Source organism: Labeo rohita, chromosome 25 (assembly GCF_022985175.1).
Source record: "Labeo rohita strain BAU-BD-2019 chromosome 25, IGBB_LRoh.1.0, whole genome shotgun sequence".
NCBI lineage: Eukaryota > Metazoa > Chordata > Actinopteri > Cypriniformes > Cyprinidae > Labeo > Labeo rohita.
In genome coordinates, this window is record NC_066893.1 from 12,927,953 (window position 1) to 12,952,220 (window position 24,268).

The window sequence follows — 24,268 nt, forward strand, 5'->3', positions numbered from 1 at the left end:
AGATGCCCCCAGCCCATATGGCCCCCCCACGGCGACAACAAAAACCAAAGCCGGACAGAACCGTGACCCCCACTCACACTAGGTGATGGAGCTGATCAAAGGAGCCCAGAGAGATTGATCTAATGTGGCAGCAGAAGCTGTTTCAAGACTAATATAGTCCAACAAACGATCTCTATATTGGTTGATATTAAGATTATTTTTATTTTTCCAGTTCATGAGGACAGTCTTCTTAGCAATGCATAAGGCAGTGTAAGCCATGTGGATTGAATTATCTTCTGTAGTGACACCATCTAGGTAGCCCAACAAGCAGACTGATGGAGAGGCTGGAATGGAACATTTAAGACACTTTGATAAGTCTTCACAAATCCTGTACCAGAACCTCTGAACAGGTGGACAGAACCATAGAGCGTGGATATAATTGTCAGGTGTATTGCCTTGACAGTGTGAGCAGTTGTTAGAAGCTGTAAAACCCATCCTGAACATCCGATGACCTGTGTAGTGCACTCTATGCAGGATTTTGTATTGTATTAATTGTAAACTGGGATTTCTAATCAGTTCAAAGGTTTTTAAACATATCTGAGACCAAAAATTATGGTCCCAGCTGACTGATAGATCTGCCTCCCATTTTGTAATAGGAAGCGATACTGATTCATCTATTTTGGAAAGTGTCCTGTATATTTTAGACAGTAATTTAGGGGTTTTGAGATTAAGAAATTCTGCCACACTTGGTGGTATTTGTAATTTGATATGATTAGACTTAAATTTTCTTTTTACTATAGATTTAACTTGTTGATATTCTAAAAATCTGTTCTTGTTAATCCCATATTGTTTAACTAATATGTCAAAGGGAATAAAGTCCGTCCCTTCGAATATATGTTCCAGGTATTTAATACCTTTACAACTCCAATCTGTGAAGTTTATCATATTATTGTTTATTAATAGGTCAGGGTTATTCCAGATGGGAGTACGTTTGCATGGGATTAGTGAAGACTCAGTCATTTTTAGAAACTCCCACCATGCTGTCAGAGAAGAGCTGATACTGATGCTTTTGAAGCATACGTGTCGTTTGATGATCAAGCTAATGAATGGCAGATCCGAAATCTCTATATTATTGCATAATGCCTGTTCTACATCTAGCCAAGGCTCGTCTAAGAGCGTGTGTTTTAACCACCCTGAAATGTGTTGAAGCCTGTTAGCTAAGAAGTAGTGGTGAAAGTTAGGCAGATCTAGTCCTCCTTTATCCTTGGTCTTTTGCAGCGTTTTTAAGCTAATACGCGGGGGTTTACCTTTCCAAAGGAATTTAGAGATGGAGGACTCTGTTATCCCTTCAAATCCCTTGACTTTAAATGGAAATTGTTGCTATCGCTAAATACCCTTATTTTTATTGTTCTACAGATATTTAAGCAGTTGCAGTAACTGCAATTACTATTAACTGCTTTTCATTAAGCTGTTTCAGAACTCTAAATTCAAGTAAAACACAATTAAGTGGTCGAACCTGCTGAGATATCATCTCAGACAGCTACGTCAATGGTTATGCGCAAGTAAAGGACCTTGAAGATAATGTCCCATATTGCCTTTCATTTTGGATTGGAGAAGAGATTTCAGGGCTGTGGGGATTGAGCAACAAGAAGACCTGAATCATAAGATCAATATTCTTTTGTCTATTTCTGCAGTGAATAAAAAACAATTGGTTATCTTGTGGGCAGCGAAGTGAAATGTATTGCTGTAAGGAAAAGCGAGCGGTACCTCATGGTGACAGTGAAGAAATGAAATGATGTAAACTGACAGTATTTTATAAAGCAATCAATATATGCCTTCAGGATAGAGTAGCACAAGAGCCTCCGGTACATCATTTAATCCATTTGGTGGTAGTCTATTGTTTTGGAGTTGCTTAAGTCGATAGACAAAATGATGTCATAAATAAAATTTGATCGACAAGAGAAAGGTTAATCAGCGCTGTGTTATAGACTTTGTTGCAACCAAAAACACTGTTGAATGGGCTTGCTATGTACTCTCATACCTTGGTAAAATAGAGCAGTGCTGCACAATAATACCATTCTCAGTTTCATAAATTCACAATGTTCCTTTAATCTCTGTCAGTCCCCAGAGTCTGAATTTATTTATGGACTGTATATTTATTTATAGACTCCTGTCCAGCGTCACCCAATAAACAAGCAAAGAAGAGTGCAACTGCATGACATAACAGCGTTATTTTAATATCACTGAGATACCATTATAGTTTTTAATCTTTTGAATTAGATTTTATTTTTATGTTTTCTGTTTTCACTTTAATTTTAGTTAAAGAGTTAGCTATTTTGCTGGTGATTTATTTTATTTATTTATTTATTTTTTGGTCATTTTGGAGGTTTTTTTTAAAATCATTTTTAATCATTTTTTTTTAAATGTCTGTATATTTTGATTGTCTTTATTATTTCTTATTTATTAGTCTTAGATTATTTGCCATGATACATGTCTATAATTGTAAGTTTTTTTTTTTTTTTTTTTTTTTATTTTAGATAGTATATTATAATAATATATTAATAATCTTAATAATAATATATTAAAAACCTGAATATTTATATAATTATATCGGTAACACTTTACAATAAGGTGTCATTTGTTAACATTAGTTTATGTATTAACTAACATAAATTAACAATACATTTATTACACTATTTATTAATCTTTGTAAAACAAAAATATAGCTGTTCATTGTAAATTCATGTTAGTTCACAGTGCATTAACTAATGTTAACAAGCACAACTTTTGATTTTAATAATGTGTAAATGCTGAAATTAACATTCCCTAGGATTAATAAATGCTGTGGAAGTATTGTTTATTCTTATTTCATGTTAACTAATGTAAATTAAATATGTCTATATAGTTTTATAGCTTTTATTATTATTTTAATATTATAGTTCATATGCCATGTTACATGTCCATAATTGTTTTTTTTTTTAATAGTGGAGCTGGATCCAAGATAGTTGAAATTGAAACTAATTACAGATAATACATAATAATAATATATTAATAGTCTAAATATTTATATAATTATGTCATTCTTCACATATCATTAATGTACATTCAAATAGTTATTTTAATGAAACATTGATGTTTATATTTGAATGTATTTGAACGTTATAATGCAGTACCAAATGGTACTAAAAATAACATTTCAAAATATAAATTAAATGCAAAATAATAATATATTCTGGCCAGGCTCAAGCCTTTAAAATGTATTATTTATATGTAATTAGTGCTGTCAAACAATTAATCACGATTAATTGCATCCAGAATAGAAGTTTTTGTTTACATAATATATGTGTGTCTACTGTGTATATTTATTATGGATATAATTAATACACACACAGTATGTTTTTTTGAAAATATTTACATATATTTACATGCACATATTTATATTCAAATAATTGATATTATATATAAATAAACAACATATTTCTCTTAAATATGTACATACATGTGTATGTATTTATATACACTACCGTTCAAAAATTTGGGGTCAGTAAGACTTGTAATAGTCTTTAAAGAAGTCTCTTATGCTCATCAAGGCTGCATTTATTTGATAAAAAATATAGAAAAAAAAACAGTAATATTGCAAAATGTTTTTACAATATAAAATAATGTTTTTTATTTTAACATACTTTAAAATAGAATTTATTCCTGTGATGAAAAGCTGAATTTTTATCAGCTGTTACTCCAGTCTTAAGTGTCACATGATACTTCAGAAATCATTCTAATATGCGGATTTATTATTAGAATGATCAATGTTGGATAATATCAACAGTTGTGCTGCCAAATATTTTTTGGAACCTGTGATTTTTTTTCAGGATTCTTTCATGAATAACAAGTTTAAAAAGTACAGTGTTTATTCAAAATATAAATATTTTATAACAATGTAAATTATTTATTATTAACTTTTAATAAACTTTTAATTATTAACTTAATACATCCTTGGTGAATAAAAGTATTAATTTCTTAAAAAAAAAAAAAGAAAAGAAAAAAGAAACAATAAAAATGTACTGACCCCAAACTTTTGAACGGTAGTGTATATATCATAAATTACACAGTACACACACATATATAAACAAAAACTTATTTTGCATGCAATTAATCGTGATTACACATTTGACAGCACTATTTGTATATTAAATTATGAATTTATAAATAAATTTAATTACTTCAATAATTCATTTAATTTGGCTGGTTGTGGGTTATATAATATTATATAATATAATCTTGTAATATTTTTTTACACAGTACAAAGAAAATGGAAGATGGAAAGTGATATTGAGGACATTTCAAAATAAGTTTAAATTAGACAAAATGAAGAAACATAGCATTTTTCATTTTAGAAGGGTGACATTATTTTAAAACTGTGATAAAAGAAAAATAAGATGAATTCCATCTTGTGAGTTTAATATTTCAAGCACTATATTAATACATGTATAATGGGGACTTGAAAGCGTACTGCATAGTACTTGAGCAATTTCCAATATGTGACCCTGGACCACAAAACCTTAAGTAGCACGGGTATAGCCAAAAATAAATTGTATGGGTCAAAATGATCAATTTTTCTTTTTTATGCCCAAAATCATTAGGATATTAAGTAGAAATCATCTTCCATCAAGATATTTTGTAAATTTCCTACCATAAACATATCAAAACTTAATTTTTTATTAGTAATATGCATCGCTAAGAACTTCATTTGAACAGTTTAAAGGCGATTTTCTCAGTTTTTGGATTTTTTTGCACCCTCAGATTCCAGATCAGTTGTCTTATCCCAATGGAAAGCCTATTTATTTAGGTTTCAGATGATATATAATATCTCAGTTTCCAAAAAATGACGCTTATGGCTGTTTTTGTGGTCCAGGGTCAAATATAATGTTTGTTAGTGGCATTAATAAAAGTTACTATAACATGTTACCCAAATCAGACATGTGATGACCTCACTAAACCAGAGCGATCTCTCCATCCATCCATCCTGTCTATGAACGACAGCTCATCCGAAATGCATTCCATCGTCTGTTACAAAACATGCCAAACTTGAGCTTGGTCTGACTTTGATGGGTTATTACAGAAGCTGTTGCTTGGCAATATCAGCAGCAGCATCGGTGTCCCTAGAGAGCACGCGAGAATAGAAGCACAGGATGCGCACGCCCAACACACACGAGCGCGGCGCGTTACCGTACACATCTCACCAAACACTGCTGCCAGTCGCTTTAAAGTTACATTCCGACCGCACACAGGCAATTTATCGCGGGCTACGTTTTATTTACGTGCCATGCTTCAGTTACTAACTCGCTACTGAAATTTGAACCGTTGAATTCAGGCAGCCCAAACCAAGTGGAGCGCCTACAGCGTCACATTTGAGCCTTATGAAGATTGTTGAGGTAAGTGTTGCGTGTGCTAACGGTTTTTTCGTGCTTATTCCTGCAGGAAAGAGTAGAAATAGATCCTCCAGGCGAGAAATTGGAGCTTCAAAGAGGTAAGAAAGTACAAATGTCCGAGTCTGGACTGCAGTGCTGAGGAGAAGTGAGTGAGGAGAAGTGCAAACGCGGTCAGTGTCGGTAGTTTGGGTGGCAATTACTTATGTTGTTTATCTGTAGGGCAGTAATGTTGTTTCATTCGATGTGTTGTTCAAGTGGAAATGATGAATGTCACTTTAATGAGTTGAGCAAGTCGGTTTTCTAAGCATCTGTTGGACTGAAGTCTGACTCAGCCCGTTAGATTGAGTGTCAGCAAGTCAGTGTTTTAAACGGATGCTTGTGTGTTTATTTTTAATTGGTTTAAAGAGACAGGTTGCCTGTGGATGACTTCCTTCTGCACAACAACTCAAAAAAGCATTAGTTTTTCCCATAAAATGAAAGCGAGTAGTGACTGAGGCTGTCATTCTCACTTAACTGCAAAGAAAATCGTTGGGAATGACAGAGTTGTCAATTTTTTGGTGTACTGTCCCTTTAAGAGAATTTAGTTCGTATTCCAACATGTATTTAAATTACTTTAAAAAAAGTTCTTGAAAAAAGGGCTTCAATTTTTTATCGCCGGTCACAGTTGGAAACAAGCGCCATGTGTGCTGTTCTGTCTGTCCGACAGATGCCACATCCATCACTGTGATGTTCATGATATAACTCACATCTTTTCAGAGGTGTGCTTCACTGTCTCATACAGATGGCTTTTGAGGCAGAAAGAGACATTCTCCTTTTTCATTCCGTATTGGACTCTGAAAGAGAAGATTTAAGAGATCTTCACTCTGATTCCTTTGAATTATTTCTCGGCAGGCTATAAATAGGATGGTGACATGCCCCCACCAGCTTCTAGTTAAGAAATAGATGTGCTCAGAGGACAAGACCTTCTAGCACATGTTCTGTGGATGTTTTCCAAACGATAATGATAAACGGAGGAGTGGTTGATATTGAAACAATTTTTGGACCAGGCACTTCGTCTCGTGTTTATGTGCACTGTCATAAATCATCCTGAAAAGCTTTCGAAACAATAATTTGCTGAAATTAAATTACTTAAGTCAGTCTTTTTAAAAATACTTTTTTAATGTGTTACTTGTTGTTTGTATTTATTTGTAAAATTTATTAGCAAATTCTGGGTGAAAATGGTTTAAAAGCAAGTCCTACTTTTTTTTTTTTACAGTGTACATTACGTTTTAATGTTTTTAAAGAAGTCTCTTCTGCTCATTAAGCCTGCCTTTATTTGATCCAAAGTACAGCAAAAATAGTAACATTTTGATGTTTTTACTATTTAAAATAACTGTTTTCTATTTGAATATATTTTGGAATGTAATTTATTCCTGTGATTTCAAAGCTGAACTTTTAGCATCATTACTCATCACATGATCCTTCAGAAATCATTCTAATATTCTGATTCCTGCTCAAAAACATTTATTATTATTATTATTATTATTATTATTATTATGCTGAAAACAGCTGAGTAGTTAAGGTTTTTAAAAACCTAAAGTGTTTTAGGTTTCTTTGATGAATAGAAAGTTCAGAAGAGCAGCATTTTTCTGAAATAGAAATCTTTTGTAACATTATAAATGTCTTTGTCATCACTTCTGATCATTTTAAAACATCCTTGCTATATAAAAGTAATAATTTCTATTATTTCTTTCCCAAAAAAGAAAAAAATTATACCGACTACTGACTCCAAGCTGACTCCATTCATCAGAGAATCCTGAAAAAATGTACTCAACTGTTTTAAATATAGATAATAATAATAATAATAATAATAATAAGTATTTCTTGAACAGCAAATCAGCATATTACAATGATTTCTGAAGGATCATGTGACGGTGAAGACTGGGGTAATGATGCTAAAAATTCAGCTTTGAAATCACAGGAATAAATTTAAAAAGTTATTTTAAATAGTAAAAATATTGTAAAATGTTACTATTTTTGCTGTATTTTGGATCAAAGAAATGCAGGCTTGGTGAGCAGAAGATACTTTTTAAAAAACATTAAAATTCTTACTGTTCAAAAACTTTTGACTGGTAGCATAGTTTTACAAAACACTTAAAAACACCAGTTCCTCTGTTAAAATGTTTGTAGTATTTAAGCTGTTAATGTTATAGTCATTTTAGGGCTACAGCATTACATTACATGTGACTACACAAATGTTAGTAAGTAATTGTTTTTTCACATTAAAATAATGTTAGCACAGAGTTCTATACCTCTGAAACAGTCAGTATTTTACCATTTATGCACTGTCTCCATTTGATTAAGCTTATTTGTACTGCAAGTCACTTTATATGGCACATATGTCTCTTTCTACAATTTAAAAAGAAATTTAAGTTTAATCTTTAATCTGGGTCATTAACTATTCACCCATGAGTGAATTATGAATGTCAGAGATCTTCTTTTCCCCCACAAGGGGATTGATTTGATCGGCTGCTCGACATTTGGTCATTATCGGATCACTTTGTCTAGTAACGGTTTCTTCTGTGTTTCACCCTGGTCTGTACAGAGGGTTATTTTTGCTGTCACTGCCATAGAAATTGCCTATATTATGGCCTGCTGAATTCTGTGGAAATAATACTTGTGGGACAACTCATGCATTTTTTAGCATTATACTAATGGATGTTTGCTGTTTGCGGAGGCCGCAGAGAGTCGTAACATTTTAAAACAACCACTTAAGAACAGAAATCACTTTGGTTTCTGTTTTGGCTGCACACTCGGTGCGTTTAAGATGACGGAGTCTTAGTTGTTTTCTATAATATATTGTAAATATGTTTGTGATGCATACTTTTGATATTGGACTCTCTTTTGCTGCTTAATGTTTATGTGTAGACCAAACATATTACTAGTAATACTAGTCTGGGATAGTATTTTAGTCTGATGTTGACTTAGGTTCAGTTTGGTGTCGTTGCTTTTGCTTATTAAAGCGAATGACTACAGACTAGAGCTGCACAATTAATCGGAATAAGACAGAAACTGGAATAATTTTTTTATTTTACAGTGAAATATTATGCAAGCCGTGATAGTAATATTTATTATTTTATTTTTACTTCAGTGCAGCCCTGCTACAGACTTAAGTCTGTTACTTTTTATTGTTATTAAATCCTCACAGGGCTCTATGGGCCGGTGCACGTTATTGACTTGTGTAGTACTACAGTAATTGAATGACTTCACAGACATTTCTTTCTATGATGCATGTTGTATTTAAAGTGTACTAGTAACTCAACAATATAATATCAATTTATTTTCTCACAGCGCTGCAGTAATTACTTGACAGCATTTCAGCCCTGCTTGACGGAGTATCACTTTAATGTTTTGTAATAGCTGCAGAGAATCCTAACTGAAATTACCACTTGCACACACACACATATTCCCACACTAACGCAAGTCTTCACCAGCTCTTCAGCCCCACACACCTCGCACCCACACAGTATTCCTCTGTGAGCCTCATGACAGAGTCTGCTGTCTGAATGTCAAGGACAAAATCAGAAAGCTCCGAGAGAAGGTAAAAAGACAAGTTCTCACTCTTTATGATTAGTCAGGCCCTGAGAGGATGAGGGGTTTGACATTCAAAAGATCTGCTCGTCACACTGTCTGAATGGAATATAGGCCGGTGACATAGGCGATGAGTGAACCAACTGCAGGGTAAAGCTATGAAGGCTATGTGTAGGACTTCCAATGCATATCTTAGATTTTTATTCTTACATAATTCATTTAATCATGCTTTCCATGAGCAGGGAATAAAACTGGGACTTTCAGGTCCTCGAATTTGATTGGCTGAAAGGTGTGCGATATTCTAGTGATATCGGAACTCCAACCGTTTCACCGTTTGTATCACTCCACTTGCGGTACTTTTCACTGCGAGTGTTATGGTGGATGCCCAAATGCACTATAATTTTATAAATAATAGTGTTTTTGTGTCTCAGAATGCAGTGTTCCCCCGCCATTATATTAGCCCCCCCAACAGCACCCCCGCCCCCCTTGAAGGTCAAGTTAATTTTATTTTCTGTATAGCGCCAGATCACAACAAACGTCATTTAAGTTTAGCTTTCCTGTAGAACAGGTCTATACCTTGTTCTTTTATTAAACAAACTAAATGATCTTATGTTATTTTTGTTATTTACAAGACGGCATGTAATTTCTGTTTCTACATGGACATGCGTCTACAATTTCTCCTCCGTGAAAACGCGGACGGGATCGCGGAGTCCATTCATAGAAACGGAATTTACTCTATACCTCTGCGTTTCATTATATGACGACATGAACACATGAACTTCATCCCCAGAGCTGCTGTGAGAGTCATTTCATGTGAATTTTACATTTTCATTTGAGAAAACTAGCATCATATCATACTGTATACACACAGAATCTTCACAGCAACCTGTCAAAATAAACGTATGGTTTAACGTGTAACAGAAATATTTTACTCTTGTATTACTTTTTTTACAGTATAATGTACGTCTTTATATATTTCTATTTCTGGCCCATTTAAATAAAACAATTAAATGATAAAAATAAATATTACAACCAGATTAACCACTTAATTGTAGAAAACAAATCTACAATTATTAAAACTTTTTTTTAACAGAATATTCACTCAAATATTCTTCCATGTATTATTTTTAACAGTAAACCTCTGTTTATTTGGCAAAAAATAAAAGGGTTTCATTTTCATTTGATTAAAAATAAATGAATGTCTAATGCCTTCATTTGATTATCCGAAAAATTAAAACAAACATTTCTGAAAAAAAAAAAGAAAGGAAGAAAAAGATTGTAGGGCCCTATTGTTCAAAATGTTGAAATTAAGAGTTTTGGACTCTTTTTTTTTCACTGAAATAAATGTTTTTGCTATTATACAGAGAGTAAAGTACCGAAAAAAAAGTACTGTTGGGTACTGGCAGTACTGTGAATCTAGGGATAACACTGGAATGTAGTTTTTAAAGAGGGAAAACACTTGTTTAGGCTTTAAATATGTAGTGTGTTAATAAAGATAGCGTCTATTTGAAATTTTGCGATGTAAACCCGCAGGGAGCAGTCTTACCTCGGCCAGATCTTCTTGAATTTGCTTCTGGCTCTGATGTCTCTATAGTGGTTAAACATAAGATATAATTTGTTTTGGGTAAATCTAATGGACAGTTTTTGGTCTCATTAATATGTTCTGGAGCAAATAGTTTTGTCAAAATCTCATCACGTTATATTTTATGTAACTTTAATTTCTATGAGTCAGCAGTAAAGACTTTTATATTGAAAGAGACTGTAACAAGGTTGTAAACAAAGACGTTACTTTTACCTTCAACAACACCTTGTAAGAGGCACCCAACAAATGCACTGAGCAGCGCAGTAATCGGAAATCACCCTTAACAGATGAAAGGATAGTACGACAAAGATATCGCTTTCCTCAGCAGACATTTATACTAATGTTTTATTGTGCATATGACACTGAAGAATGAATGCTGTAACAGATGTAAGTAATCACATTCGCTCAGTCCACCTCTCTCTACATAATACAGTGAGCTTTTAATACGGTAATACAATAAGCTTCCAATGAAGCAACTCAACCTTCATTACTAGTTCTCAAGTGATATTCGAATTAGTAACAGAGGTTTGGGCTGAGCTGTTAAACTGTCAACTTGGGATCCGTGGTGGAAGGAAGTACACTACCAGTCAAAAATTTGTGAACAGTAAGATTTTTTATGTTTTTTAAAGAAGAAGAAATCTTCTGCTTACCAAGCCTGCGTTTCTTTGATCCAAAATACAGCAAAAGCAGTATTGTGAAATAGTTTTAGTATTTAAAATAGCTGCTTTCTATTTGAATATATTTTAAAATGTAATTTATTCCTGTGATTAAAACTAAATTTTCAGCATCATTGCTCCAGTCTTCAGTGTCACATGATCCTTCAGAAATCATTCTACTATGGTGATTTGCTGTTCAAATAAACATTTATTATTATTATAATTATTATCATTTTTTAAAAGAGTTGAGTAAATTTTTTTCAGGATTCTTTAATGATCCAAAGATCAGCATTTATCTGAAATAAAACGCATGGAGCGAGTATAATTTTAGAAATTAATACTGTTATTTAGCAAGGATGCTTTAAATTGATCAAACGTGACAGTAAAGACGTTTATAATGTTACAAAAGATTTCTATTTCAGATAAATGCAGTTCTTCTGAACTGAAGAAACCTGAAAAAAATCTACTCAGCTGTTTTCTATATAATTATAATAATAATGAATGTATTTTGAGCAGCAATTCAGAATATTAGAATGATTTCTTAAGGATCATGTGACTGGAGTAATGATGCTAAAAATTCAGCTTTGAAATCAAGGAATAAATTACATTTTAAAATATATTCACAGAAAACGGTTATTTAAAGTAGTAAAAATATTTCAAAATTTTAATGTTTACTGTACTTTTGATCAAATAAATGAGCAGAAAATACTTCATTAAAAATATTAAAAACTTTTGACTGGTAGTGTAGTTCTGCACAAAATAGGGTTCTTAAAGACACTCAGTTGTTGCATCTTATGTGTTTACACACTCATGCCATCAAACTGTTGTGTAAACACAATATCACACTCGTAGCCACGCAATATGGCTGTATATCAGCACAGCTGTGTTTTTTTTTTTTTTCTTTTTTGGGAACTTTGGAAACCTGTACGAATGGTTTAGCTTGACAAATCAAGTCAACACAACAGTTTGTGTAAAAATTGAGAAAATGGGGATTTTTTTACTTGGACTGTAATGCTGTTGAAGGGTCAAGATGATGTTACTTCTCATGTGTCCCAGATGTAAGGGATATTGCAATAAATTATGGATTATGTCTAAATTATGACATCTGAATTGTTGATAAGGCCAAAAACTCTGAAATGGGACAGACCAAAAACCCCATTTTAGAGGGGAATGTTTTATGTGTTTAGTCAAGTTAAACCAAGTAAATTTTATTTTTATAGTGCTTTACACAATACACGTTGTTTTAAAGCAGCTTGAAACAGTGTGATGTTAATAAAACTACCTACTGTTCATGCAAACCTAATTTCATGTTAGATAACAGTCCTTCGTACAAAGAAATGTGGTATTTGTGTCTCTAATGCATTAATAAAAGTCATAGGATACCAAAGTGTGCGTCATTAGTGGAATGCGGCTAAAATAGATTTCCTGCCATTTAGAACCATACATTCAGGCAGCTGCATATAACAGTACTCACATTGCTTTTGTTAATTAATGAAGCAACTGAAGATCAAGCATAATGTAATGTTTTCCACTGGCATGGCAACCAACATTAAGAAAGGCAACATCTTGTCTTACTGGCTGCAAAATTTGCAAATTGCTTTTGTTTTCATTTGTAAAATCATTTCAAGTAAGCTTTTCATTTCTCACTAGTTATTAAGGTTTTGATTAGGGGTTAGGAAATGTAGACCAGCAGTTAAACTCATCATAGTCAGGGGACAGAGAGCTTTGGCTGGCATTAAGGAGAAGAAAGATGTGAAAAGTCTGGAGTCTTGTTTAAAGATCATCCCGAGTAAACATCTGTCTTTTGGAGAAGCATGCCACTGCACAGTAATATTAGTGTGTAATTTATTTCCCTCCAGGGCCAGAGCACCTCATGTGTAAGGGAGGTCAACATATGGTGCTGAGCCGTACGGTGTGTGTGTGCATCTGCGTGTGTGAGAGAAAGAACTCGAGTTGTTAAAACACAGGCGGTATTACGTTGCGAGCAAGCATAGTGCATTCGCGTGTGTATCGGATGAGTGCACGAGCGTGTGTCCGCCCCAGTGCAGTGACTGATGTAATTTACACTGTCACAACATGAGGCCGGTCGCAAGATGACAGGGGAGAGAGGGAGAGCAAGGCACGGTGATGACTGACCTGTCAGCACTGATCATTTTGTGTGTCATGTGCAGCTTGGTAAGAGACGAGAACCTGTAGTGCTAGAAGTGGACCTGGATGAGAGTTTCCTCTGAGTGATGGTCATGTGTGCTGACCATGATTTGGCTAAACAGGATGTGTATTTGGATCGACATCAAACAAACATGGTAACTATTAAGGGAATAGTTCACACATAAATGAAAATTTGCCAAAAAATTTACTCAATCCAAGATGTAGATGAGTTTGTTTCTTCATCAGAAAAGATTAGGAGAAATTTAGCATTCAGGTTAAAATTTTAGGAGCACCTTCTAAACAATATTCAAAAAATCAAAAATTAGCCTTCCCATTACAAGGTGAAATTTGACTCCTTAAAGTGATGTGCAGGGGAATTTTGTTTTTACCTTTGTAATAGCATTTTTTTTACTTTATTAAAAGTATGTCATCTTTTATGTCAAATTTTTAAAAATATGTGTTTTTTAAGTTTTTTAAAATTTGTAATGAAAACAACAGAATAAGAATAAGTTACCAATCAAACAAAATCAGTATTAACAAAATTAATTTATACTACAGAGGTGACACAGAAGAACACAAAAGTGGCTTGTAGGTGTATTTTCATGTTTAATAAGGCTCAGAGGTGGTATAATATGGGATTATTTTTGTGCCAATAAGAATGAACGTAACTTTGTAAAACTGAACGTAACTTTCCAAGAAACGATCAAAAATATGCCACTGCAAAAGAAGAAAAACACAATGAAAATGAAAAAATGAACTCAGTCGCACGAAATTAACATGCTCTTTAAATATGCTTCATTCTTTGTTAATGATTTTCAAAGAATCGTTTTCACGAATCATGGATTATGAATGCGTTGCCACAGCCTTTGCTTACGCTTCGCAAATTTTCGTTTGCTGTTTTGGCACAAACCTCTCGTGGGGGCGGGCTTAACAGCGATCTACTCTGATTGGCTAATTAGCTTTTGATGGACAGTTGCTCTCTGACCTGGAAGCACAGATGGTGACGTCAGTGGCGCGCATATTGGAAAGTTGTTGCGGTGTGCAATACGTCGTGCTTTGTTTATAGAACTTACTTCAAGCTGCCCTGAGGGACAAGCTGAGGTGGAAGATGATGCCGCTCCGTGTCTCTCCTGGGAGCTCATCTTTAGAAACTAAGAGACGACCGTAGGTGAAATACTAATAACATTAATACTTAATATAAACAAAGCACGACGTATTGCACACCGCAATATGCGCGCCACTGACGTCACCGTCTGTGATTCCAGGTCAGAGAGCAACTGTCCATCAAAAGCTCATTAGCCAATCAGAGTAGATCGCTGTTAAGCCCGCCCCCACGAGAGGTTTGTGCCAAAATAGCAAACGAAAATTTGCGAAGCGTAAGCGAAAGCTGTGGCAACGCATTCAGAATCCATGATTCGCGAAAACGATTCTTTGAAAATCATTAACAAAGAATGAAGCATATTTAAAGAGCATGTTAAATTCGTGCGACTGAGTTCATTTTTTCATTTTCATTGTGTTTTTCTTCTTTTGCAGTGGCATATTTTTGATCGTTTCTTGGAAAGTTACATTCAGTTTTACAAAGTTACTGTAACGCCAAGCCAGCAGAGGGAGCCCTCACCCCAGTACTGCCTGCATGCTCCCTCTGCTGCTTCTACTGTCACTTCCTGTTTGGCAGTATATAAGGACTCACCATGTGCTCACACCTTTGCGAAGTATTGCCAGTTTCACCTGCCTTACCAAGCGTTTATAATTACTCTGTTGGATTACCTGTTGCGACCTTGCTTTGTTTATGGACTCTTGATTTCACGGATTACCCCTGTTGGATTGTTTGCCTGTTTGGACTGTTTTCAAGGTTTGACCCTTCTCTGCCCTTTGACTATCGCTCCCTGGATTTCCCTATTGTTACGGTTGCTTTCATGGACTGTCTGCTTGGTATTTGACCCACTGCCTGTATAAACTCTCTGCTGTTTGGATTACGTTTACGTTTTGGACTGCTTTTCCGGTTATTGACCCTCTGCCTGTTTCATTGTGTATGTTTGCTGTTGTTTATAATAAACTTCTGCAATTGGATTCTACACCGCCTCAGCGTTCACGTTACAGAATACTTCGCCTCCCCTGAAGCCAGCAGAAGTTACAGCGCACACACAACCAGAATCATGAACCCAGCAGTATCCCGTCTCATCTGCCTTCGTCAAGGCGACCGGTCCATAGAGGAGTATGTCGAGGATTTTTGTGGACTGTGTTATCAAGTAGATTTTAATGATGTGGCACTAAAGGACTTTTCGTTTCGGTTTGAACGAGCCCATTAGTTCAAGTCTGCCAGGGGAAAAATTTGTTGGTCACTGGAGGAATATATCGATCATGCTCTGCTCCTAAGCGGATCACCATACACTGTTGGGATTGTGGACGAGGGACCCCGCAATCCCGCAGTAACCACCACACCACAGCCTGTGCACGTCATGCCTGCCAAGCCAAAGCCTGTTCAAGCCACATCCACCAAGCCAAAGCCTGCTCACGCCATGCCTGCCGCTCCAGGGCCTGCTCACGCCATGCCTGCCGCTCCAGGGCCTGCTCACGCCATGCCTGCCGCTCCAGGGCCTGCTCACGCCATGCCTGCCGCTCCAGGGCCTGCTCACGCCATGCCTGCCGCTCCAGGGCCTGCTCACGCCACGCCAGAGTCTGCACGCAAGATGGCCGCCGCCACGCCAGAGTCTGCACGCAAGATGGCCGCCGCCACGCCAGAGTCTGCACGCAAGATGGCCGCCGCCACACCAGAGTCTGCACGCAAGATGGCCGCCATCCCCAAACCTGTTCACAAGATGGCTGCCATTCCAGAGCCAGTCCACAAAATGGCCGCCATCCCAGAGCCAGTCCACAAAATGGCCGCCATCCCCAAACCTGTTCACAAGATGGCCACCATTCCAGAGCCACTCCACAAAATAATCGCTGTTTCCAAGCCATGCCTCATGATGGCCCATGTACTGGACTCACCCCTAATGGCTGTATGGGCAGCTAAAATGGCAGCTACTGTTCCTGTACCAAGTCAAGCTACAGAACCAAGCCAAGCTACAGAACCAAATCAAGCTACAGTTGCAGCTCCAGGGTCAAGTCAAGCTCCAAGGTCAAGTCAAGCTCCTGTGTTAAGTCAAGCTACAGCTGCTGATCAAGGGTCAAAAGCTTCCAAGTCCAGCCGAGTTCCAGGGTCAAGTCAAGTTTCCAAGTCCAGTCAGGCTTCCAAGTCAAGTCGAGTTCCAGGGTCAAGTCAAGTTTACTTGACTTGACCCTGAAACTCGACTGGACTTGGAAGCTTTTGACCCTGGAGCAGCAACTGTAGCTTGACTTGGTTCTGCAGCTTGACTTGGTTCTGTAGCTTGACTTGGTTCTGCAGCTTGACTTGGTACAGGAACAGTAGCTGTAATCTTAGCTGCCCATACAGCCATTAGGGGTGAGTCCAGTACATGGGCCATCATGAGGCGTGGCTTGGAAACAGCAATTATTTTGTGGAGTGGATCTGAGATGGTGGCCATCTTGTGAACAGGTTTGGGGTTGGCGGCCATCTTGTGGACTGGCTCTGGAATGGCGGCCATCTTGTGAACAGGTTTGGGGATGGCGGCCATGACGGGTGCAGACTCTGGACGGGCGGCAGGCGTGGCGTGAGCAGGCCCTGGAGCGGCAGGCGTGGCGTGAGCAGGCCCTGGAGCGGCAGGCGTGGCGTGAGCAGGCTTTGGCTTGATGGATGTGGCTTGAACAGGCTGTGGTGTGGTGGTTACTGTGGGATTGCGGGGTCCCTCGTCCGCAATCCCAACAGTGTATGGTGATCCGCTTAAGAGCAGGGCATGATCGATATATTTCTCCAGTGACCAACAAATTTTCCCCCCTGGCAGAATTGAACTAATGGGCTCGTTTAACCCAAAACGAAAAAAGTCCTTTAGTGCCACATCATTAAAATCCACTAGATGACACAGTCCACAAAAATCCTCAACATACTCCTCTATGGTCCTGTCGCCTTGACGAAGGCAGATGAAACGAGATACTGCTGGGTTCATGATTTTTTTGTGTTGTGTATGCTGTAACTTCCGCTGGATTCAGGGGAGGCGAAGTATTCTGTAACGAGGACGCTGAGGCGGAAGTTGAAACCATATGCAGAAGTTTATTAACAGCAGCAGCGTACAATAAAACAGGCAGAGGGTCAGCAAACTGGAAAGGCAGTCCATAAGCAACACAACACAAACGTAATCCGAGCAGCAGAGAGGTAAATCGAGGCAGTGGGTCAGTTACCGGGGAATCAGTCCAATATAACAAACGTAGCAACAGGGGTAGTCCAGAGAGCGATAGTCAGAGGCAGAAATAGGTCAAACCTTGAAAGCAGTCCACACAGGCAAACAATCCAAACAAGGGTGATCCGTAAACTCAGAAGTCCATAAACAAAGCAAAAACAGCAACAGGTAATCCAACAGAATGATATACAATGCTCAGTAAGGCAGGTTAACTGGCAATACTTCACGAGGTGCAAGCACATGGTGAGTCCTTATATACTGCCAAACAGGAAGTGACAGTAGAAGCAGCAGAGGGAGTGTGCAGGCAGTTCTAGGGTGAGGGCTCCCTCTGCTGGCTTGGCGTTACAATAATGTAAGGACACTCCTTGTCACATGTGGATCAAAGTAGGGGTTTGATGACTTGTTCAATTATTAAATGAATATACTTAATGGTTGTTAAAAATCTCACTTATTTGGTAACAAAAACATAACCAATCCTGGGGCATTGATTATTGCACTAAATGTTTAATAGTTATTGCTTTATTGCATGAAATTAGTGTATCTAATGTAATTTGAAGGTATTAGATAAATAATTCTAATGTATTCCAAATTCTACCCAGTGGTGTGTCAGGTACTTTAACCCTTCTAAGAAGGGGTGACAAAATGTAGGACATGGTAGCAACATAAAGACCTTATTTATATCAGCTGCTCATTCGCACAAGCTAATGGTATACATCTCTTCTGTTTTCATTAAAAGATTGAAGACTACAAGGTCTTGAAGTCTACAGCACTGCCTGCTCCATCTTCAGCAATGGTGAAAACAGCCAAAGCCCAAGGACAGCTTCTCGCAGCACCCCTAATTTCACCACCTTGATACATTTCACACAGACATGTACCTGGAGGGAGCCTTAGGCCCTCACACATACCAGTACACAGGGAGTCTGTTGTATTCTGCCCCTTTTACTTAGAACATCAGAGAACTTGTATTGAGTCTACTTCAAACTAGAATGGAACTAAACTTGTGTGTTGCTGGAACCACTTCTTTTCTTGTATATAATACACATTTTAGCAACTAAGAACAGTTACAGTCTCTGTAATAATGTTATTTATTGTGATTAAATGTGAAAAAGGTGTCTTGAGTGTGAATGTACTGAAAAGCTCTGCGAAACAATGCACAAAGTTATTTCATCATAAAAAAATTGTAAAGGTGTTATGAAAAGGCTCTTTTTATCCCTTTAACTTATATCTCTACTGTGTGGTTGAGCTAACTTTGATAGGGAATAAATCTATAAAAAGGAAGGGATGAGAGAGCAATCTTTCCACAGCTATACTGCCCCATCTCTGTGTCTGTAGTTACTGGTCAATCATCAGATAATAGGGTCAAACGAGCAATCAAGGAAGTAGGGATAAAACCATAAAGTTGTTGCAAATAGGTAGAGGGTAAAGAACAGGAATATAGCAAAATATAAGAGAAATGCAGAAATGTTTATTAATTATCCATCATGCATGACTGTACAGTTGATATGTCAGTAAAAGACATTGTATAGCATATATATCGCCATTCAACTATATATATATATATATATATATATATATATTATACAGAAAATATATAAATATATATATATATATATATATATATATATATATATATATATATATATTTAACTTTGTGGACACTGAAGGTTATGAGATGTATCCAAGATACTAATAAAGTTAAAGGAATGTTTATTATTGCAAAATAACTGAAATAGTTATCCGAATTTAAATTGAGATTTACCATGGACTGTGTAAAAAAAAAAAAACAAAAAAAAAAAAACAGCTTGAGGCAATTTATTAGATGTTTACTAATAAGAATTTTAAGTTAACTAATTTTTTCATTACCTCCATTTAGGGGTGAAAGTTAAAGGGTTAACAAATATTTATGGATAGCGGTTGAATTATGAGAACAGGATATATATATTTTTTTTAATGTGTCAGTAAAGCAATATGGCTTAAAAATGACAGTATAAGCATGCATAAAAAATACTGTTTTGAAAAATGTGTAATTAACCTTTTGTGTAATTGTGTAATTAAAAATGAAATATAAAAAATACAATTAAAAATAAGATAATTAAAAAATGCTTATGTGCTGTAATGTAATTAAATGTACACCTAAGTAAAATTAATTTAAAAATTGAAATTCATTAGAAAACAACCACTAGATGGTGTTAAAGCTCAATGCCAGCACAAAATTGCGTGTTAACACGAAATTACGCGTTAACACGCAATTACGTGTTAACGCGTAATTTCGTGTTAACACGTAGTTACGCGTTAACGCGCTTGTACAACACGTTTTGGCCCTAATGGCCTTCCATAGTCCACTAATGACTGGAAATTAAAGATCAGTTCTGGAGCATTCACAGCTCGACTACGAGGCTCTGACTGACGTCATTCAGTAAACTGCGCTCTGATTGGGTTGATCCTTTGTGACGTCAGAAGAGTGTTTTATGTCCTAAATGTTGTGTTCAGGTGTGATCTAAGTGCATGTATCTTACAGCAGTTTGTACATATTTTATGAGGTGGCTAATTCGTACAAATTCGTATGACCTCACGTGTAAAAATTCATATGATTTTAGCTAAAACACATGTATTTTACGAATTGCAATACGTATGAATTTGTACGAATGCCCTACACCGAACCCCGCCCCTAAACCTACACATCACTGAAAACGTACACATTTTCGGGTGTTCTTCTGCCGAGCGAGTCTGTGTATTTAGGTTAGGGTTGGTCTGGGGAGAAAGTGACAGAAGTTTTTCAGGTTTGAATAACAAAAACCTGGATCATCAGCTACGTCACTGCTTACATTAATAAAGTCTCAAAACTGCCATGTGAGATTTAACGTTCTTCTGATCTTTATATGAATAATTTACCAGAAGACAAGATCTTCTGCTGGAAAACTTTTATAACTTATGATCCATCTTTATATATTGACAGATTTTCCTACACCTATTCTGACTGCTGTGCCACGGTATTCACTGTTCACTGGAGACTCAGTTACTCTGAGATGTGAGCTGACTCAGTCACAGAATGGATGGGAGTTTCTCTGGAGAAAAGACTCAAACCGTGAATCTACTGGAGCTGCAACTAGAACAATCAATTCTGTGAAAGTCTCTGATGGAGGAGAGTACAAGTGCAGAGCACGAAGAGGAAGATATTACACAGGTTACAGTAAACCAGTAATAGTGACAATATACGGCAAGTATTTTTTTAGTTACATAATGCACATGTAATTTCATAAAACACTGAATAAGTACTATAGGTAACAACACTTCAGTCTAATCTATAATCAAGTAAATGTATTAATACAATAAAAACAGCACATTATTTTCATTGTGAATTGTTGTCATTGTACAGAAAGACCAAAAGCCAAAGTGACCATTAAACCTGCTCAACATGTATTCAGAGGAGACACAGTCACTCTCAGATGTGACATAAATGGTGAAGGAGTCACTAGCTGGAGCTACAGCTGGTATAAAGAAGTTTCAGCCAGTGTTTTCAGTTATCGACAGGAACACACATTCAGTTCTGTTACTGAGTCTGACGCAGGTAAATACACCTGTAAAGGATCAGAGACAGAAGGATCACGCTGGTCACAAATGAGTGATGCAGTTACACTGACAGTATCAGGTGAGTTTGATCATCTCTTCATAAACACACAAACACATGTTTAACATGTTATTAATGAGCGATTTCTCTATTTCAGATCCCAGAGCAGTTTTAAGTTTTTCTCCACATATGTGGTTGACTGAAGGAGATCCAGTGACTCTGATCTGTGAGGTTTACAACTTTTCTACAGGCTGGACATTCAGCTGGTTCACTTTGACTGTCTCAGCAAGTAAGTTATAATGTGCTTAAAGGAAAAGTTCACTTCCAGAACAAAAATTTACAGATAATGGACTTCACCCCCTTGTCATCCAAGATGTTTCATGTGTTTCTTTTTTCAGTCGTAAAGATTTTTTTTTTTTTTTTTTTTTTTTTTAGGCAAACATTTCAGGATTTTCTCCATATAGTGGACTTCTACAGTGCCCGCGAGTTTGAACATCCAAAGATCGGCTCTAACCGATCCTAGCTGAGGAAGAAGGGTCTTATCTTGTGAAACAATTTGTCATTTTCTAAAAAAAAAAAAAAAAAAAAAAAGGTATGTCATTTTGAACCTCAAATGCTGGTCTTGTCATTGCATTCTGGGTTAATACAGTTAGGGTATGTCAAAAAACTCTCATCTCATTTTCTCCTCCAACTTCAAAATAATCCAACATCACTGCAGAAGCAACATGTTTACAAAGTGAACATGCAAAGTGAAGCACCCTTTACAAAAGAAAAAAAAAAAAAGGTAAAACAGCGATGTAGGATAATTTTGAAGTTGGAGGAGAAAATGAGACTGGAATTTTACCACAACTGTATTGAACTGGAATGCACAGAGTACACCTGCTGTACATGCTGAGCTAGACAAGATGAGCATTTGAAGTTAAAAAGTATAAAAATGTTTTTTTTTTTGTTGTTGTTGTTTTTTTATTAAAATGACTGATCAATTTGCTAAATAAGACCCTTTATTATTCCTCGGCTGGGAAATGCACTGAAACTGCATTTTGGAAGTTCAAACTTACAGACACCATTGAAATTCACTATATAGGAAACATTCCTGAAATGTTTTCCTCAAAAAACATAATTTCTTTACGACTGAAGAAAGAAAGACATGAACATCTTGGATGACAAGGGGATGAGTACATTATATGTCAACTTTTGTCTGGAAGTGAACTTCTCCTTTAATATGGTAACATCTGAATTAACTGATTTTATTTAAGTCCAAAATACCATTTAATAATTAATGCATTCTCTGGTTTTACAGAGAACAGCCGTCATTATAATCTGCTCTCAGACAGCAGCAGAGGAGCAGGAGGAAACTACACTGTCAGTTCTGCTGCTCTAAATCACACAGGAGTTTATTCGTGCAGAGCAGAGAGAGAGAAACCAGTCTATAAAACACAGTACAGCAACACACAGCTGCTGTGGGTCACTGGTGAGTTCAAACAGAACTTAAACCATTGGTTCATATTTAATAAAGAGAGTTTCGGTGCTCAAATCTGAGACTCTAAAGCTGTAATTGTCGTCTCAGGTGTTTCTCCTCCAGTCTCTCTGATCGTCAGTCCCTGCAGAACTCAACACTTCACATCTGTCTCTCTCTCTCTGAGCTGTGAGGACCAGAGTAACTCTACTGGATGGAGAGTGAGAAGATACACAGACGGTGGACGGCTGGAAGATTGTTCATCATTACGTCGAGGATCACAAACAGGATCTACATGTACAATCAGCTCCACCAACACATCAGACACTGGAGTGTACTGGTGTGAGTCTGAATCTGGAGGGAAACATCATCCTGTTAATATCACTGTACACTGTGAGTCTGTGTTTCTGTGTTTTTAATTAATTAATTAATTTATTTATTTATTTATTATTATTATTATTATCATTATTATTATTATTATTATTATTATTATTATTATTATTATTTTATTTATTTATTTATTTGTTTGTTTGTTTGTTATTGTACTGTTTATATAATTATACTATTTATGCCAAAAGTCCATGTTTGTTCTGTTTCTGTAGCTGGTGTGATTCTGGAGAGTCCTGTTCATCCTGTGACTGAAGGAGATCATCTGATTCTGCGCTGTTTATATCGACATAAAACCTCACCAAACCTCAGAGCTGATTTCTATAAAGATGGATCACTCATCCAGAATCAAACTACAGAGATGAGCATCACTACTGTCTCAAAGTCACATGAGGGTTTCTACTACTGCAAACACCCAGAGAGAGGAGAGTCACCCAAGAGCTGGATCTCAGTCAGAGGTGAGAATAAGAACTAGAAACACTACAGAAATATTTCTGTACACTTTACAGCACTAATCTAAATGTAAAAATATATCTCAGCTTCCACAGACTCAAGATCTGATGGTCTCAAACCCATAATAACTGGAGTGACTGCAGGACTGACTGTCACAGTTTTGATCATTGTCTTCTTGATCCTGCTGTGGCGCTACAGAAACAACAAAGGTTAAATTAATTTTCCATGACATTTTTGCAAACACTAGCTCTGTTCCTAAACCTTGTGATCTCCTATCCCACAACAACCTATGATGGTTTTCTGGTCTTAACTAAACCTGGTAAAGCTGTTATGTCATCTGATTTTACAAGGTGTCTGGTCAGTTTTAAGATGAGCTCTTCAAAATAAAGGCTCTTGTCAGGATTGTGTTCTGTTTTGTCTTGTTTTTCTAGTGTTTTTCCCTCCTGTTTCTAGTGTTTTTTGCTTTCTTCCATTTGTTCCCCCTTTTGCTTTTTGAGATTTGGTTTAGTCCGTGTTTCCCCCCTTAGGTTTTGTTTCTTTTGGTTTAGTCTTGCCTATATTTGTACTTCCCCTCGTTATCTCGTTTGTGACCACTCCCCTGTTTCTGTGTATATAAGGTTTGTTTGTTCCACACGGTCTTGTCGGTGATTAGATTGTCTTCAGTTTGTTTTGCTCGTCGTTGGTTGCTGGTTCCCGTTGTTTCCCTGAGTCTGTTCCTTTGGATTGTTTATTAAAAGTGCATTGTTTGGATCTCCGCTCTCCT

General features: G+C 36.5%; 1 protein-coding gene across 1 annotated transcript; it reads left to right on the forward strand.

Moving 5' to 3' along the window:
• Positions 1-5,396: 5,396 nt before the first annotated feature.
• Positions 5,397-23,719, forward strand: LOC127156225 (obscurin). Its single transcript, XM_051098974.1, has 9 exons — positions 5,397-5,411; positions 5,458-5,506; positions 20,598-20,858; positions 21,018-21,290; positions 21,367-21,498; positions 22,510-22,680; positions 22,777-23,058; positions 23,268-23,510; positions 23,592-23,719. Exons 1-9 carry the CDS (start codon positions 5,397-5,399, stop codon positions 23,717-23,719), a joined length of 1,554 nt encoding a protein of 517 aa, XP_050954931.1.
• The last annotated feature ends 549 nt before the right edge of the window (positions 23,720-24,268 follow it).

Excerpts from the sequence above, each read along its gene's own strand:
- LOC127156225 (XM_051098974.1), top strand. Across the intron at positions 20,859-21,017 it reads AGTAATAGTGACAATATACG|AAAGACCAAAAGCCAAAGTG; the intron begins GCAAGTATTTTT and ends GTCATTGTACAG. Across the intron at positions 23,059-23,267 it reads TGTTAATATCACTGTACACT|CTGGTGTGATTCTGGAGAGT; the intron begins GTGAGTCTGTGT and ends CTGTTTCTGTAG.